The 19,608-nt window shown below is 46.4% G+C and overlaps 1 protein-coding gene across 1 annotated transcript in view; it reads left to right on the top strand.

Annotated features, from left to right (window-relative positions):
• LOC141131556 (vomeronasal type-2 receptor 26-like) overlaps nt 1-19,608 on the top strand; it is a 51,233-nt gene that overhangs the window by 18,408 nt on the left and 13,217 nt on the right. Inside the window, exons 2-3 of the mRNA XM_073618996.1 lie at nt 3,690-3,981; nt 18,318-18,548. Of these exons, the coding sequence (XP_073475097.1) occupies nt 3,690-3,981; nt 18,318-18,548 (523 nt within the window). The remainder of the gene's footprint in view (nt 1-3,689; nt 3,982-18,317; nt 18,549-19,608) is intronic.

Below are 19,608 nucleotides of genomic sequence, written 5' to 3'. Positions count from 1 at the left end.
GCTTTAAAAACTAATAAAGTCTGTTCTTCAAAAAAAACAAAAAACAAAACAAAAAAAATGTTTTAGTTAAGTAGAGAAGACAATGGCATTATTGCTCCTTGATTGAAATAAAAAAATTGGAACTTATAGTAAAGCTCCCATTGCAAAGACTGGATAACTAAATGAACACAAGTCCACCTGATTTACTATAATTCACTTTACTTCTCGAGTAAATAAATCACATTGCATGAAGTATACACTTACAAATCTGCCATGTAAAAACTGCATTTACCCAGAAATACCCAGCATTTCATTTTTTATGGCTTTGGAAAATCAGTAGAATTATCATACAACCTAAAGTAATAATAAAAGCTGATTTATTTTAAATAACAAACACGTCATACTCAGGGGTGGCCCATCCATTGTGGGCACACGGGCACCACCTCCCCTACCCACCACCGCCGCCCTCCCTATCCATGCACCCAGCCCCATTCAGGACATGGGCACATGAATTCTGATGGCGGGGGTGGGCGGGGGGGGGTGTTTTTTGAAGCACCTGATTAGAGTCAGAGGCTCTAGAAGGCTTCAAAATAGGGTAGGCTTGGGATGCAGAGCATTGCGTCTGGAGCCCATCCAGGTGTGTTGGGACAGCTAATGAATATTCGTTGTTGCAACACCGATCCTCCTCCAATCGGGAAGCGGGTCTGATACCCGTCTGAAAGGACAGGCAAACCTATTGGATGCCTAGGAGGAGGGAAGGAGACACACAGCGGAAGTGAGGATTAGAAGAAACAGGAGCCGCTGCCAGATGCCAGCCCCAGCCTAATGTCCACTGATGCCCCGATCCCTGCCCGCTGCCCCGATGTGCCCACCGATTACCCGATATCCCCGTCGCTGCCTGATGTGCCGCTTCTGCCCAATCCCTGCCACTGCCCGATGTGCCTGCCGCCTAGATGGGGTAGGTACCAGTGGACCGGCAGACAGCGAGAGGGGGTGGGGGGTTTGAGGTGCTGCAGGGGGGGTGGTTGTTTGCAGCCCCCCCCCCAAACAATAAAACACCAACCGCTACTGGTCATACTTACATGCTCTGTACAGTGGATTTGCACAGAGCAGCCCCGATCCTCCTCTTCTCAGTTTCCCTGCTGGTGCTCCAGACTCCACCCCCCCCCACCAAGTGCCCCCATAGCAAGTCACTTGCTATGGGGGCACTTGTAAGTGCTCTCTCTTGAGCCTTACTCTGTGTGTCCATAAGAGATGCAGAGTGGGGCAAGGCCCCATCTCCCACCTCCTCACTAGCTCTGATTGACAGCACTAGGAGCCCATGGCTCCTACTGCTGTCTCAGCCAATCAGGAGGCGGAGACCCGGGAGAGCCGCTGCTCTTGTGCACAATGTTGGATCGAGATGGGGCTAAGGTAAGTATTAGGGGGGCTGAGGGGGCCACTGCACACAGAAGGTTTTTGTTACCTTCATGCATAAAGGTTGAGCCTGAAGGTAAAAAAAATACCTTGAGCCTTTACAACCACTTTAAGCTGAACCAGATGTGAAATATAGGAATAAATCAACTTTATTAGTCAGACTGTCCATTATAGATGTTATTTTTGGTTTAGATTGATGTTACCATTATGAAATCAGTTCTTTGTTCTGCAGCTGAGTGTGTAGATGTAAAATAGTCTCACTTTGTGTATATAAAGTGCTGCTGACTCCTTCTCTCCTCCTGTGCTGAGGATGTGAAGATCTGCCGGTGACCACACTGTGTCAAGCAATAATCTGGTGTCTACCATGCTCTGGTCTCCTGTCCACTCCGCCTGTTACCTTCTGATTGTCCCCCTTCCAGTCATATATTATGGAGTGATGATATCCTGGAGCTCAGACTCTAACTGTAGACTCAATGCCTCAAAGTTGATATTTGAGTATGAGTATTACCAAGAGGGAGATGTGATTGTTGGAGGATTGATCTCTGCTCACTCAGGAGCCAGATTATACGATAATAGTTCGTTATCTTTTTTCTGTCATGAGTAAGTCTTTGTTATCTGTTTTTGCTTTCCACGTACGTTTCTGAATTAGAGGGAACCTGTCAAGAGGTCCTTTATCCCGGGCAGGGTTCAGGATCTCATCCAGGTCTGGAGGCTGTGATTGCCCCACTTCTGGAAGCAGAGCCACTGTTAGGGCAGAGCACATTTCTGGGGCTTCACTCACTGATAGGTCTGTCCCGGGGCTAGCATTATCCGCTAGGAAGGAATAGAGCAGGTAAGTAAAAAACAATGTGTTATAAAGTTTTCAAAAGTTTCAGCAACAGAGCAGATCTCATACAAATCTCCAGTCTGCTGTATGAGGTGATCAAAGCCATAAGGTGAAGGAGATCACATGTACTAGAAGCCAACGTCACATAGTATCAATATAGTCTCATATGAGCACAATCAAGTGTCTCTCTTATCAGGTTTCAGACCCATCATCCTGACATTTTGTTGCTCTTTACATACTGAAGACTGTGGTCATCCAACACAACACTAACCAGACAACATATGTATGAATCAGGGGTAAAACAGGGCCAAGGTATACCACTGAGGGCACTAGAAGGTCCAGCCTGGCTCTGGCATTGGCAGACAAGTTGTGATGCCAACTGCTGAATCAGTAAGCCGGCGAGCACCACAACAAGCTTGCCAGTGCCAAGCTGGACTGTCAGTAGCACAAGCAATAGAAAACTCAGCTTAGCCTCAGTAAACTGTCAGTAACACAAGCAATGCAAAATTTAGCCCAGCAAGCCTCAATCACATACTTTGCCAGTTGCCACACAGAATCACAGACAGTCTCTCACTGACTCACGATTACCTAGTATGGACAGCAGAATGCCAGCAGCAGCACAGCAGTCTGAGCAGTGGTAAGTCTGAGGACACTCTCTGAGACTAGGCCAGAACAGAAAGAGTGACATACCTGGACAAGACAGTAGCAGTTCATCCATGTGGGGGGCCGGTGGCTACACAGCACTTTACAAGCACTCTGCGCTCCAGGGCCCAGACAAAGCTCCTCTCCCAATCCCAAGGTGGGAGTGTCACTGTAAGCCAACGGGAATACATGGTGTGCAGTGGGCAGGACTACACGCACTGGTGATAGATCTGTCAGCCTTCAGCCCGAGCCCGATAGACCGGCCTGGCGGTGTACCACAACATGCGTGCGGGTATGCCTAATGATCTATTATACTTGCTGCAGCGGAATTATTACACTCTGTCTGCCACTCACTGCAGTGTTGCCTGTCGCTGGTGCCATGTGCAGCTGCAGAGCAGGGACACCATGTATTTCATTTTGGCCCTGGGGGTTTGAACACCCCGGACCCCCCCCCCCCTTATCTACGCCCCTGAACCAGAGGTATCATTGCTGAGCTCTCGATCTTCAGCCAGTATAGCTTGTTTAGCTGCTGTTAAATATTATATATCTTTTCAATTCCTATTTTTTTTTTTATTCATCTCATAGTCACTTGCTCAGTGTTGCTGATGTATCTGCATAGGTTGAATTGATGAGACACACACATTACCACCATCTTTATCTCCTGCAGTTTACACATACATTTTCGAAGCCTGACAGCTAAACGTACAGTACCTGTGTACCGTAAATTGATACAGCAATGAAAATGCTTTGAAAAAGACAAACCAGTTTTCTCCAAGGTGCTGAAACCATTCCATTGTCGTTTGTAATAGTTCTTTATTTCCCACAGCCTTAAAATTGGAGAGTATAAAAGTATCCTTGCAATGATCTTTGCTGTTGATGAAATTAACAAGGACCCCGATCTTGTACCCAACGTTACTCTGGGTTATCATATATATGACACTTGTGGATATCCAGAGAGAACCTTAGGATGTGTCCTGCAGATATTGTCTGGTAAAAAGACTGAGGCTCCTAATTATTCCTGTAGAAGACACGGGGAAGTGGCTGGTTTTATTGGTGACTCCAGTTTACATACAAGTCAAGCCATGGCCCAGCTACTTAGTCTGTATCGGTACACACAGGTAAGTGGTCAGTTCACTATATATTGCAGGTAGGTGCACACCCTCCTTCATTAATTAACCACAATATCACTCCAACCAGGCAAAAAAAAGTTGTATTGGATTAGTTGTATTAGTGTTTCATAGTAACATAGTTAATCTGGTAAAAAAAAAAGACACAAAGTCCATCTAGTTTAACTGAAAAAAATAAAAAATACAACCTCATATGCACAATCCTTCACCCACAGTTGATCCAGAGGAAGGCGAAAAGGAAGGAATCCAGAGGAAGGCCCCGGGAAAGCATGATCCAATTGGCTACAGCAAGGGAAAAAATTCCTTCCTGATCCCCTGTGAGGCAATTGGATTTTCCTTGGATCAACTTTACCTATAAATGTTAGTACCCAGTTATATTATGTTCATTTAGGAAAGAATCCAGGCCTTTTTTTAAAGCAATCTACAGAGTTTGCCAGAGCCACTTCTGGAGGGAGTCTATTCCACATTTTCACAGCTCTTACTGTGAAGAAACCTTTCCGTATTTGGAGATAAACTCTTATTTCCTCAGATGTAAAGAGTGCCTCCTTGTCCTCTGTGATGACCTTAAAGTGAATAACTCAACACCAAGTTCACTATATGGACCATTATGTATTTATACATGGAGATCATATCCCCCCTTAATCTCCTCTTCTCAAGAGAGAATAAATTCAGTTCCTCTAATCCAGGGATATGCAATTAGCGGACCTCCAGCTGTTGCAAAACTACAAGTCCCATCATGCCTCTGGGTGTCCTGCTTGTGGCTGTCAGAGTCTTGCTATGCCTCATGGGACTTGTAGTTCTGCAACAGCTGGAGGTCCGCTAATTACATATCCCTGCTCTAATCTTTCCTCATAGCTGAGTTCCTCCATGCCTCTTATCAGTTTGGTTGCCCTTCTCTGCACTTTCTCCAGGTGCCCAAAACTGAACTGCATATTACAAATTAGGTCTTACTAATGATTTGTACAGGGGCAAAATGATATCTCTCTCTGGAGTCCATACCTCTCCTAATACAAGAAAGGACTTTGCTCACTGTAAATTTATTTTTTAGACAAACTTTTGCAGCCAGATTCAGCAGCTTTTTGATAATGAATATGTGGAATTACAGCCTCCTATCATATGATTCTGCACCGTATTACCATTCTCCTGTTCTCCAATGTTTGGAGGTGAGGATGGAATTGACTTACAGAGGGGGCAGTCCTGCAACCAGAAATCACACCGGATTTCATTGCAGAGATTTCACCTTACTTTGTATATAATCACAGGGACAGCAAATGAGAGAGCATCTATTGTTCAAAGATCCCAATCCTTTCCCATGCTATCCAAAATGAACAAAAAAAAATGATACCTGTTTTACATCAGTGCATGGCCACAGTGGCGTCGTTAGGGGGGGCAGGCGGCACCGGGGCACACCCGCCAGAGGGGTGACACCTGTATACAGCGGAACCGCTAAGGCCACACGGTCCTCCCACCTACACTGATGTCTCCCTGGCTACCTCACACAGCGGAGCGGAACAAAGCCGCCTCCCCCTCCTCTCTGTTTACATATACAGGAGGGGTGCGGCTTTGGTTGGCTCCGCTGTGTGAGAGGGAGGAGGGAGTCCAAGGGACACACTGCTGTATCCTGTGCTGTTCTGAGGTCTGTCAATTTTAATGTCTGCACTGATGGAGGAGGAGGAGGAGCAAGGGGGGGTGTCTGCACTGATGGAGGGGGGTCTTAACTGATGCAGGGGTGGTCTGCACTGAGGGGGGTTGGCACTGATGGAGGGGGGTCTACACTGATGCAGGGGGGGTCTGCACTGAGGGAGGTTTGCACTGATGCAGGAGGGGTCTGCACTGAGGGGGGTTTGCACTGATGGAGGGGGTCTGTACTTATGCAGGGGGGTCTGCACGGGGGGGTCTGCACTGATGGAGGGGGGGTCTGCACTGAGGGGGGTCTGCACTGATGGAGAGGGTGTCTGAACTGAGGGGGGTTTGCACTGATGCAGGGGGGGTCTGCACTGAGGGGGGTTTGTACTGATGGAGGGGGGTCTGCACTGATGCAGGGGGGGTGTCTGGACTGAGGGGGGTTTGCACTGATGGAGGGGGGCCTGCACTGATGGGGGTTGGCACTGATGGAGGGCGGTCTGCACTGATGCAGGGGGGCTGTCTGCACTGAGGGAGGTTTGCACTGATGGAGGGGGGTCTGCACTGAGGGGGGTTGGCACTGATGGAGGGGGGTCTGCACTAAGGGGGTTTGCACTGATGGAGGGGGTCTGCACTGATGCAGGGGGGTCTGCACTGAGTGGGGTTGGCACTGATGGAGGGGGGTCTGCACTGAGTGGGGTTGGCACTGATGGAGGGGGGTCTGCACTGAGGGGGGCCTGCACTGATAGAGGAGGGGTGTCTGCACTGATGCAGGGGAGGTCTGCACGGATGGAGGGGGGTCTGCACTGAGGGGGCCTGCACTGATAGAGGGGGGTGTCTGCACTGATGGAGGGGGGGTCTGCACTGAGAGGGGTCTATACTGATGGAGGGGGTCTGTAATAAGGGAGGGGGATCTATACTGAGGGATGGGGGTCTATACTTAGTGGGAGGGGTCTGTACTGAGGGAGGGGATCTATACTGCAGGAGGGGGGTCTGTACTTAGTGAGGGGGTCTATACTGAGAGAGGGGGGTCTGTACTGAGGGAGGGGGTCTGTACTTAGTGGGGGGTCTATACTGAGAGAGGAGGGTCTATACTGAGAGAGGGGGGTCTGTACTTAATGGAGAGGGGTCTGTACTGAGGGAGGGGGGTCTGTACTGAGGTTGGTCTATAGTTGGTAAAGGGGGGGTAGACACCAATTTTTTCCGCACCGGGTGACACCAACCCTAGTGATGCCACTGCATGGCCAGATATAAATCAAGAGACTCATAAAGAAAGGACACCCAATGGGAATGTAATAATGATAAAGTATTACGCTGCAATCCAGTATATATTATATATACAATGTACAAAAGTCATTAAAATGCCCAAAAAAGAGCAGTTACATACTGTATTTACTCAAATGTATGAGACTGTGGGTGTCAATACTATTGGCATCTAGACTATAGGAGATAACATGCGCTGTCCCATACACTGGGCAAAAATGCATGGTAAACTCTGCATCAGATCTCCATCAGTTTATCTCACAATATCTAATAAAGAATGGCACTGATCCAGAAAAGAAAACCCCACATAGCATAAATCATGAATGTATTAATAGCTGTATATACTATATATGGTGTGTTCATGTCAAATACCATTTCACATATCCCTGCATACTGTGTTCGCTAAGGTATTTTAAAATTATACTCCCCTCTGACACCACCAATTGTGAAAGGGAGTTCCACATCCTTACTGCCCTGACAGTGAAGAACCCCTTACACAGTTTAAGGTTAAATTGCTTATCTTCCAATTTCATTGAGTGGCTGCGTGTCTTCTTATACTCCCTGAGACGAGATGGAAGACTAGAATCACTATGAAGATATTTGTATATCTCTATCATATCTCCTCTCGAGCGTCTCTTCTCAAGAGAGAATATGTTTAATGTTTGTAGTCGTTCCTCGTAAACTGAGATCCTGCAGTCTCTTAATTAGCTTGGTCGTCCTTCTCTGGGCTCTCTCCAGTTCCAGCACCTCCTTCCTGAGGACTGGTGACCAGAACTGGACGGAATACTCCAGGTGTGGCCGAACCAGATTTTTATAAAGTAGCAGAATTATCATTTTATCTCTGGAGCATATCCCCTTTATTATGCATGCAAATAACATTAATCCTCATTTGCCATGTAGTTGCCCACCCCGTTATTTTATTGAGGTCTTCTTGTAAAATTTAAATATCCTACATTGGTATTATTGCCCTGCTTAGCTTCATATCATCAGCAAACACTGGGATTGAACTATTTATACCAACCTTTATATCATTTCTAAATATATTAAACAGAATTGGTCCCAGAACAGAAGCTTGTGGTACTCCACTTACAAGTACTCACTATTTATCACCTTTGGACGACTTCCTGTAACCAGTTTTCTGTCCAGGTACACACCTTGTGGTTCATGCCAACAGAACTCAATTTATAAATTAAGCATTTATGTGGAACTGTATTGAATGCTTTTGCAAAATACAAATATTCCATGTCCACAGGTCTTCCCTAGATGACAGCTCACCTCCTCGTAGAATGTTAATAGGTTGGTCTGGCAAGAACGACCTTTCATAAATCCATGCTGATTACTACTAATGATTCTGTTTTCATCTGCATTTTTTTTGGATATAGTCCCTTATCATCCTCTCCAATAGTTTACATACTATCAATGTTAGACTGACTGGCATTTAGTTTCCATGTATATATCTTGGTTCTTTTTTAAATATTGGTACTACATTTCCTTTTCTTCAATCAGCTGGTACCTCATGTCAGTATGCTGTCCATAAAAATTAGGAATAGCAGTCTAGTTATAATCTGACTGAGTTCTTTGAGGACTTTCGGGTGTAAGCCATGTGATCCTGGTGATTAATTTGCGTTAAGCTTTTCATGTCTTTTTCAAACATCAGCTCCTGTTAGCCACAAGGGTACACTCTGTGATCTTTTACCAATGATACAGTCTTTATTAGAAGAGAAGAAAGCATATAGTACATTTGCTTTCTCCTTATCATTTGTAACCAACTTCCCCTGATCATCCTTTATGGGACCAATGTGCTCTGACCTCGCTTTTTTACTGTTAATATATTATATTTTGGGGGAATTTTTTTTACTCTCCTCCACTATGTGTCTCTTTTGTCAATTTTAGCTGCCCTCCTTTTGCCATCCTTGTAGTTTTGGAATGCCGACAATGACCCCTCTGCCTTATAATTTTTAAAGGTAATTTTTTTCTTTTGAATATATGTTTTTATGTAAAAGATTAGCCACCCAGGTTTAACCTTCACTCTTCTATCTTTTTTGCCCTTTGAAATACACTGGATCATACCTTTAGTTAATATGTTCCTAAAGTGCTCCCATTTTTCATCAGTATTCAATGTTTCTAGGATTTGGTCCCATGTAATATAGTATTGTAGTATTGAGTGCAGTTTAGAAAAGTTTGCACTTTTGAAATTCAGGATTCTTGTACTACCCTCATGCCTCCTTTTCCTATGATTCATGGTGAATGTAATTATCCTGTGATCGCTGGTTCCCAAGGTGTCCCATATTTCCACATCTGCGATCAGATCTGTGTTATTTGTAATTAATAAGTCTAGCAATGCATTCTTTCCAGTTGGGGCATCTATTAATGGCACATAAAGTTGTCCTGTCAGACATTTAGGAAATGGCGAGCCTCTGATGTGCTAGCTGTTCCTTAAGCCAAGTCAATATCTTGATAGTTAAAGTTCCCCATTATAATGACATTTCCCTGACATGCTGCCATTTATATCTGTGATAGGCAATCCAGCTCCTCCTTCAGGTTAAAGCGGAGTTCCACCCAAAAGTGGAACTTCCACTTTAAGGCCTGCTACCTGACTCCCGTTTGTGAAACAGAGCTTTTGGGGAGGAGGGGGGAGCAGGTAACTGATTTTGACACCTGTTATATATAAGATACCTGTTCCCACTTCCTTTCTGGTCATCTTAGGTGATAGGAAGCAGAATTTCTCTTTCCCAAAGTCTTCTGGGACACGTGACAGGTCCTGAAAGACTTCGGGACCAGTCACAGAGCGTGTGCAGGCGCAGTGGGCACCCTGCTGTGAAACCACAAGCTGTCAAGGCCAGGTGCCCATAGTAGAGATGACGGCGTCGTTGTTGGAGGACTCAGGAGAACACGCCTGTGGTGAGTACACCGCTGGATCGTGGGACAGGCGAGTGGCTGTTTATTATTTTTTAATAAACAAACAAATGACTGGAACTCCATTTTAAGGGCCCTGTACATACCCCCAAAATTAAGTTCCCATTTGTCCCTTTCATTTGAAGCTCCACCCACAGCTACTCCACCTCCTCCCTTGCCCCAATTGCAATGTCATCCCTCACGTTCACTAGTAAATCATTCTTAATATATAGGCACACGCATGCCCCTCTTATACCCTCCCCGTCCTTCGGATACAAGGAATACCCCTGGGTAATTGCCAGCCAGTCATGTCAGCTGTCAAACCAAGTTTCTGATATTCCCTCAAAGTTGAAATCCTCCTTGTGTATCAACAGCTCCAGTTTGTGCATTTTGTTAGCTGGGCTCCTGGCATTTGTGTATGTGCCTCTCAGTTTTGTATGGGTGCATATTATTTCCCCCTTAGTTGCTCTGTGGCTGTAATTTTGTTCTGCAAACTCACTCAGCCCTGGTTTAGGTGTTATAGTTATACTACCACTAAAGCCTCCATTAGCACCCTCTGACCTTAGCTCATTGCTGGCTCTTGCTTTTTCTGAGCCCAACCGCCTAGTTACATAATAGGTGAGGTCGAAAAAAGACACAAGTCCATCAAGTCCAAACTATGTGTGTGATATGTCAGTATTACATTGTATATCCCTGTATCTTGCGGTCATTCAGGTGCTTATCTAATAGTTTCTTGAAACTATCAATGCCCCCCGCTGAGACCACCGCCTGTGGAAGAGAATTCCACATCCTTGCCGCTCTTACAGTAAAAAACCCTCTACGTAGTTTAAGGTTAAACCTCTTTTCTTCTCATTTTAATGAGTGGCCACGAGTCTTATTAAACTCTCTTCTGCGAAAAAGTTTCATCCCTATTGTGGGGTCACCAGTACGGTATTTGTATATTGAAATCATATCCCTCTCAAGCGTCTCTTCTCCAGAGAGAATAAGTTCAGTGCTCGCAACCTTTCCTCATAACTAAGATCCTCCAGACCCATTATTAGCTTTGTTGCCCTTCTTTGTACTCGCTCCATTTCCAGTACATCCTTCCTGAGGACTGGTGCCCAGAACTGGACAGCATACTCTAGGTGCGGCCGGACCAGAGTCTTGTAGAGCGGGAGAATTATCATTTTATCTCTGGAATTAATCCCCTTTTTAATGCATGCCAATATTCTGTTTGCTTTGTTAGCAGCAGCTTGGCATTGCATGCCATTACTGAGCCTACCATCTACTAGGACCCCCAGGTCCTTTTCCATCCTAGATTCCCCCAGAGGTTCTCCCCCAGTGTATAGATTGCATTCATATTCTTGCCACCCAAATGCATTATTTTACATTTTTCTACATTGAACCTCATTTGCCATGTAGTTGCCCACCCCATTCATTTGTTCAGATCTTTTTGCAAGGTTTCCACATCCTGCGGAGAAGTTATTGCCCTGCTTAGCTTACTGTCGTCCGCAAATACAGAGAGTGAACTGTTTACCCCATCCTCCAGGTCGTTTAAGAATAAATTAAAAGCCCCTCTAACTTTTTGGCTCTTCTTCCCCAACAGAGCTGCACCCTCCCCATTTAGGTGTAGTCCATCCCTACTATAGAGCTGGTAACCGACTGAAAAGTCAGCCCAGTTCTCCATGAACCCAAAGCCCTCCTTCCTGCACCAATTCTTCAGCCACTTGTTAAGTTCCCTGAATTCCTGCTGCCTCTCTGGTGTGACTTGAGGTACAGGCAGTATCACTGAGAATACCACCTTGAAGGTCATTTTCTTCGATATAGCTCCTAAGTCCCTGATATAATTTTTTAGGATGCTCCACCTTCCTCTAACTTCCTGTACCATGAGAGCTGGGTCCTCCCCAGCCCCACCCAACAATCTGTCCATCCGATCCGCGATATGTCGGCAGGGTGAAATAGGGAGAAATAGGAAGAAATCCGAGTCCAATGAGATTTCAAAATCTGTATATTTTTATGATGTACGCCTCAACCAAAAGGTCTGGAGTGTATCGCATTTCCAGAAGATGTGCAGGAGGTCTTTTATGACCAGTCCGCATCTTCAGCAGGTGTCTGAGATTAGTGGACACAATCAGAGGAGTCTATGGAGATTTCAATACCATTTGTCAGGATTTTAAATACGGATTCCTGAAATTTAGTGCATGAGGGGGGGCTAGGGAGGTTTTGTGTGCTAGTATATTTGTACCCTTATTGGATTAGTTGACAACTCATTTTACTTTACAGATTGATTATCAAGTCACTTACCCTCTCCGGAGTGACAGAAAATTATATCCAACTTTATACAGGATGACATCAAATAATCAGGTTTTTTATGCTGCCATCATAAAATATTTGCAACATTTCGGATGGAACTGGGTTTGGTTGGTGGCACCAGCTGATGGCAGTAGTGATAAGGAGATAGAAGAACTGAGTAAGATGATGAACCACAATGGCATCTGCATTGAATATGTGACAAAACTTGCTATATACCAGAATGAAATAGCAAAGAAAAGGACACCTACTGAGGAACCAACAGCTAAGGTTGTAATCATATTTGGCCTTTTATCAAATTTTCTCTTTTCATTTCATGGCCTGCAAATTTTTAAAGAAAACATTACTTTAGTTCTCCATGAGTCCCAGGATAATATCAGATATGGATTAGAGCTTTACTTTTCAGCAGTAAACTGCAGCTTAATTTTTCTTTGGCCTCAGAAATTAATCCCCGGACTGAATTCTTTCATTAATGGAGTCACTTCATTTACCCGTCCAACTGACCCGATACAAGAAGAGCTCTTGTTTTACATATTTAACTGTCTAATGAGGCGCCCCACCAACAAGGTGTTTTTTAAAAACATCCCAAATTATACTGCAGGGAACTGTACAGAAGAACTCAGTATTTGGACAACCTTTTCTGGAATAGAGGATGGAAAACCTTCCTTTGCATACACAGCGGTGTATATTCTGATTAACGCCCTGCATAGCTTGATGGAAGTTAAGTCTGGGAATTTGGGAATAAGTCAAGTAGTAAGTTGGATTTTTATCATTAGAGATGAGTGAATTGATCTGCCAAGTGGCCCAATAGCTAGTGTTGAGGACCATCCAGGGCAGGGAGGGGACAGTAGGATGTGGTGGATGAGAAGAGAATATTTTTAGAAAGTGGAGGATTTTATCTTACTGATAGTACATCCTGGGGTTAAGGGTTGACATTGAGATATGAGGCTACAGAATTCTGCAGCCTAAAGCTCAAACAGCTTTGCATCCATGCCAAGATTCATTCTTACTTGTGTCTAGAATGACAAGAATATAGCAAGTGCTACAAAGAACACACACAATATAGGAAATTCAGACAGGGCCGCCATCAGGAAGGACAGCCCATACACTTATGCCGCGTACACACGAGCGGAATGTCTGACAGAAAAAGTCAGACGGAAGCTTTTCATCGTCTATTCCGATCGTGTGTGTGCCTCATCGGACTTTTTTTATTCGAAAATTCTGATGGACCTGGAAATGGAACATGTTCTAAATATTTCCGACGGAACCAATTCCTATCGGGAAACCCGTTCGTCTGTATGCTGTTCCGACGGACCAAAAATGATGCATTCTCTGAAGTAAGTACGAGACGGAAGCTATTGGCTACTGGCTATTGAACTTCCTTTTTCTAGTCTAGTTGTACTTCACCGCGTTCTGGACGGTCGGACTTTGGTGTGACCGTGTGTAGGCAAGACCGCTTGAGCGGAGTTCCGTCGGAGAAACCTTCGGAGTTTATTCCGACAGCAAAACCGGTCGTGTGTACAGAGCATTATAGGGTGCCTGGCATCCCGAGGGGGCCAGCAGAAGGAAGGCGTGGGTGTACAGACGCTCTGTGGCTGCTCTGGCTTTCTGCATGCGTGTGAGTCAGCAGCTCCTGCTGCTCTGTGTCATTGAGCTGACATCAGGTTCTTTTCTGCCACCTCTGGCTACTTCCTGCATGTGCACTCCTCGTGTCTGCTGCTTGTACTGTATTGCGGACTGTTCTTGGCTCTCTGTGTCTCAGCGACATGTGGAAACAAGAGCTGAGAACAGGAAGACCACCTTACAAGTAAGGGCTGTTGTACAAGTGAAGGGTGTGTGTACATGTGTGTGTGTGTACAGGTGTGTGTACATGTGTCTGTGTGTGTGTGTGAGTACAGATGTGTGTACAGGTGTGTGTGTGTATAGATGTCTGTGTGTACATGTGTCTGTGTGTGTGTACGTGTGTGTGTACATGTGTATGTATACGTGTGTATGTGTGTGTGTGCGCATGTGTATGTGTTTGTACATATGTGTGTGCACAGGTATGTGTGTGTGGTGTGTGTACCTGTGTTTGTGTGTGTGTCTGTGTGTGTACATGTGTATGTGTTTGTTGGTGTGTGCACACGTGTGTGGGTACATGTGTGTGTACATGTATGTGTGCGTACATGTGTATGTTTGTGTGTGTGTGTACATGTACTTGTGTGTATACATGTGTGTACATGTATGTGTGTATAAATCATGTGAGTGTATACGTGTGTGTGTGTCTGTCTGTGTACATGTCTGTGTGCGCATGCCTGTGTGTGTCTTTCTCATATATACATATGTGAGGAGGGGCTGAGTGCATACAGGTGTGAGGGGGGGCTGAGTACGTACAGGTGTGAGGGGGGGCTGAGTACATACAGGTGTGAGGAGGGGTCTGAGTACGTACAGGTGTGAGGAGGGGGCTGAGTAAGTACAGGTGTGAGGGGGGGCTGAGTACGTACAGGTGTGAGGGGGGGCTGAGTACATACAGGTGTGAGGAGGGGGCTGAGTACGTACAGGTGTGAGGGGGGCTGAGTACATACAGGTGTGAGGAAGGGGCTGAGTACATACAGGTGTGAGGGGGGGGCTGAGTGCATACAGGTGTGAGGAGGGGGCTGAGTACGTACAGGTGTGAGGGGGCTGAGTACATACAGGTGTGAGGAGGGGGCTGAGTACGTACAGGTGTGAGGGGGGGCTGAGTACATACAGGTGTGAGGAGAGGGCTGAGTACGTACAGGTGTGAGGGGGGCTGAGTACATACAGGTGTGAGGAGGGGGCTGAGTACGTACAGGTGTGAGGAGGGGGGCTGATTACGTACAGGTGTGAGGAGGGGGGCTGAGTATGTACAGGTGTGAGGAGGGGGGCTGAGTATGTACAGGTGTGAGGGGTGGTGAGTGCATACAGGTGTGAGGAGTGGCTGAGTGCATACAGGTGTGAGCAAGGGCTAAGTGCATACAGGTATGAAGGGGGCTGAGTGCATACAGGTGTGAGGGGGGGCTAAGTGTATGCTGGTATGATGGGGCTGAGTGCGTACAGGTATGAGGGGGGCTGAGAACATCCAGGTGTGAGGGGGCTGAGTGTGTACAGGTATGGGGGGGGCTGAGTGCGTACAGGTGTGAGGGGGGCTGAGTGAATACAGGTATGAGGGGGGATGAGAGCGTACAGGTGTGAGGGGGGGCTCAGTGCGTACAAGTGTGAGGAGAGCTGAGTGTGTACAGGTGTGAGCAGGGGCTAAGTGCATACAGGTGTGAGAGGGAGCTGAGTGAATACAGGTATGAAGGGGCATGAGTGCGTACAGGTGTGAGGGGGGCTGAGTGCACACAGGTGTGAAAGGGGCTGAGTGCATACAGGTATGAGAGGGGCTGAGTGCGTACAGATGTGAGGAGGGGCTGAGTGCGTACAGGTTTGAGGAGGGGCTGGGTGCGTACAGGTTTGAGGAGGGCTGAGCATGTACAGGTGTGGGGAGGCTGAGTGCGTACAGCTGCTGGATTAGGATGTCTCTTTGCTGAATATATTTGTTTTTTTGTTTTAGAGGTTTTTTGTTTTCTTAGATGTGCTAGGGGAGGATAGATTGGGGGGAGGGGGGGTTCCTGGAAAACGTAGTATAGTTAGTGTTAGTGTAGGGTCCTGTTCAAAAGAGTCTACCTTGTCGTGGTGGCAGGCTTCATATTTCTTGGCCAAAGTATAATTCCTTGCTGTTTGAAAGCACCGGTGACTTGGGATACACTTTTCATTTTCGTATATTAAAGTGGTTGTAAGCCCTTACAGACAACTTTTCACTACATGTAAGCCTATAATAAGGCTTAACTGTAGGTTCTGGAAATATCTCCTAAACCTGCACGATATAGGAGATATATACCATATCCCCGTCCGCCAATGTCATCAGTGCATACGCACTTTAGAAAGGGCACAATCGTGATGTTTCTATAGAGCCCGCAGAAGTGACGTAACGCGACTCCAGCCAGTCACAGATCTGGAGTCCGTGGCCCCAGAAGGAAGAGGGGTGAAGATGGATGCTTCCACCAACGGGAACATCTTGGACATCACGGGCTTCGTTTGCAGGTAAGTTATGCTTTTACTTTGCAGGGGAGTAAAGAGAAAGTAAAACTCAGCAGGATTTACTTCCTCTTTAAGTTGTAATGCCCCGTACACACGGTCGGATTTTCCAATGGAAAATGTCCGATCGGAGCGTGTTGTCGGAAATTCCGACCGTGTGGGGGCTCCATCGGACATTTTCCATCGGATTTTCCGACACACAAAGTTTGAGAGCAGGATATAAAATTTTCCGACAACAAAATCCGTTGTCGGGAATTCCGATCATGTGTACACAAATCCGACGGACAAAGTGCCACGCATGCTCAGAATAAATGAAGAGATGAAAGCTATTGGCCACTGCCCTGTTTATAGTCCCGACGTACGTGTTTTACGTCACCGCGTTCAGAATGATCGGATTTTCCGACAACTTTGTGTGACCGTGTGTATGCAAGACAAGTTTGAGCCAACATCCGTCGGAAAAAATCCTAGGTCCAATCGTGTGTACAGGGCATTAGAGTGTTAAAATAAAAGTGGGTGCACTGAAGGACTCAGTGGGATGGCCAGTGGGCGGATTCGGTGGGATGGACAGTGGGTGCGCCCTGGGGGAATGTTGGTGGTCAGGCCCGGGAAGAGACCAGGTCTAAAGCTATGCAAGGTGCCCCCAAAATCTCTGATGGCTTCCTTTCTTGGAGAAAGGCCATCGAGTACACCAAAACATTGTAGTCTGATGCCTGAAAACCAAAGAGCAAAAAACGAGCACAAGATTGGTGTTATGTGGCAACTATTCAGGTTTCACATTTTGTTCTTTGCAATTGCAATAATGAAATAAGAGTTCTGAATTGTTGTTGCGGACAGCAGTTCCTATATTATGCTCTATGTTCTTTTCTCCATTTTTCAAGGAATCATCCCTCTTTAACAAGTTGTAGACCTTATGTATATTACACATGTCCAAGAAAACTCCATCCTAATACTTGTGTAGTACACCCTGCTCCTCCAACTGTCCCACAGCTCTTTGGCCACAGTTAACAGCAATTACTGGCTGTCATTTTGACATCTGGGACTTGTTCTCTATACCTGGAGCAGATATTTATGTTCCTGTTTAAACCGACAATCACAGGACAGCATATGCAGTGTTCATGAGAGTTACAATGTAGCAATAATATTATTGTAATTATTGTAATATTATTGTACTCGATGACTTGGGGGTACAAAAATGTGCAACAGCAGCCATTCTTAGGCAGTGGTCTCCAAACTGTGGCCCAGGCTTTGCGGCTTGCTTTTATCCTGCCCATAGGATATTATTCTCCCCATTGTCAGCAACAGTGGGGCATAGCTCCGGCCATCGACACTGATAATGGGGCACTAGGCCTCTCACTGACACCAACAATGGGACAATATTCTTCAAACTAATACCAATGGGCCATAGTTTGGAGACCACTGCCTAAGAGTGGCTGCTGTTGCACATTTTTGGGAAAAGATCCTTGGACAAATCAGTGGCTTCTGCAGGGAAGTGCTGCATCAGCTACAAGGACTTTTGTTTTAAAACTTACACTGGCCAAACTAGAAAAAAATATTATTTTGTTTTCATTTATTTACATTGTTCATCTATAGCAGCCTTTCTCAATCCTTTAAACATGGAGGAACCCTCGAAATAACTTTTAGTTCTCAAAGAACCCCTGCCAATGTTTATAATAATTACAGCTCACAGCCGGGGGGGGTCAATAGATCAATGCTTCTTACATTGTGGTCAATGGAAAGGATTCTCCCCTTACCAACAGCTAAAAAGATGGTTGGTGTCACCGGATACATGTCTGAGAGGCAGAAACAGCTCATCGTTCAAGGAACCCCTATCAACCTCTATAGAAACTCTAAGGTTCCATGGAACCCTGGTTAAGAAAGGCTGGTCTATATATTACATAGAAAATAAAATTACATAAAAGTAAATAAAGCATGTTCTTTGTTAGCACATGCGCACTGCAACTTGAATGATTAGTTCGTTGTGCTGCTTCTTTCTTCTCCAATCAGAACTCTGCTGTACTGGGACTGCTAGAAGTCAAATTCAGGAACCTACGCTCTTTGAATTTAGCAAAACACTTTCAATGTTGTATTGACAGATACAGAGCTGCATTATGTGTACCTACTGCGTTCGACTATAAGAACTCTTGTAACTGTTTATATGTGTTTCCATCCCTCTTGGAAAGCTGCATCGCTTTGTGAGGAACATTCATTACACCGACCCAACCGGAGAAGAAATCTTCTTTAACAATGACGGGGAAGTCCAATCCAGGCTGATTTTAGCCAACTGGATCATTCATAAAAGAGGAAAAGGTTATGAATCCACTTTCCAACCACTGGCCAGCTTTGATGGCAGTAAAGCCATAGAGGAAATATTCAACATTAACCCAGAAGATATCGCCTGGAAGGGCGGCACAGTAAGAAATTAAAAAATATTTGTGTTTTGTGTGCACAGAGAAACAAGTACAGTTTTAATTACGAAGATGGCTCAAAATGTTAAAATGTTTTAAATCTTTTTTTCTTCACAATTGTGTACATTCAGCTGCTTATGAAAAAAAATTAAAGGCCTTAAGTACAAAGGCTGGCCGGAGGCTAGCCTGTATTTGTGGGAGGGGTCTGAGAGGGCTATTTAAGCCTCCTCCTCTGTCAGGCCAGGGCTCGTTGGTGTTCTGGGTGGACGCACGTCACTTCCGGCCTCTTCACAGAGCGACGGTCAGCCGCAGCATGGTGTTGGTTCCTCTCCCAAGGACCACTCAGTCCCCCCACTGTCATCCCTGGGTTCCACCACTGCCCAGTCTGTCCCCCTTACAGTCCCATGCTCCATCCAGCATTGTGGGGGGGGTGCCCGCCCGCTTCTCCTGGGGGGGTCAGTCCATCCATCCTCCACCCACTTTCCCCAGGGCCCCATGTAGTCTGCGTGCAGCCCGCCCATTGTTCCCGGCGCTCATGCCGGGGGGGAGCCGTCCTTCCCCCCCAGAGCTCCATGTGACCGTTTGTTTGTCATGTCTCATTGTATTAGCGTTTCTGCCCCGGATTTCCAGCGTGCAGCCCGACCGCTTCTCCCGGCGCTCATGCCGGGGGAGCGGGGGGGGGCGTCCTTCCATCCTCCACAGCTCCGCGTGGCCTGCGTGCAGCCCACCCACTTCTCCCGGCGCTCATGCCGGGGGAGCGGGGGGGTGTCCTTCCATCCTTCCCAGCTCCATGTGGCCAGCATGCAGCCCGAGCTTCTCCTGGTGCCCATGGGGTGGGGGGGGGGCGCGTCGCGGCCGTTCATCCATCTTTCACTCACCCACTTCCCCAGGGCTCGGTTTGGCCAGGGCACCGCCCGCCCGGTTCCCATGGGTTTGGGGGGGGTGTCATCTGTCCATCCTCCACCTTCGCTGGGCTCAATCCCGCATGGTCGGGGGGGCACCGCTCGCTTCTCCCTCATCCCTGGGTTTCCTGCCAGCGCTGGGGGGCCGGCCACCCGCTTCTCCT

This window comes from Aquarana catesbeiana, linkage group LG01 (assembly GCF_042186555.1).
Source record: "Aquarana catesbeiana isolate 2022-GZ linkage group LG01, ASM4218655v1, whole genome shotgun sequence".
In the NCBI taxonomy this organism is placed as follows: Eukaryota; Metazoa; Chordata; class Amphibia; order Anura; family Ranidae; genus Aquarana; species Aquarana catesbeiana.
The sequence above is the reverse complement of the archived record's forward strand: the minus strand, read 5'-3'. Positions and strand labels throughout refer to the sequence as shown.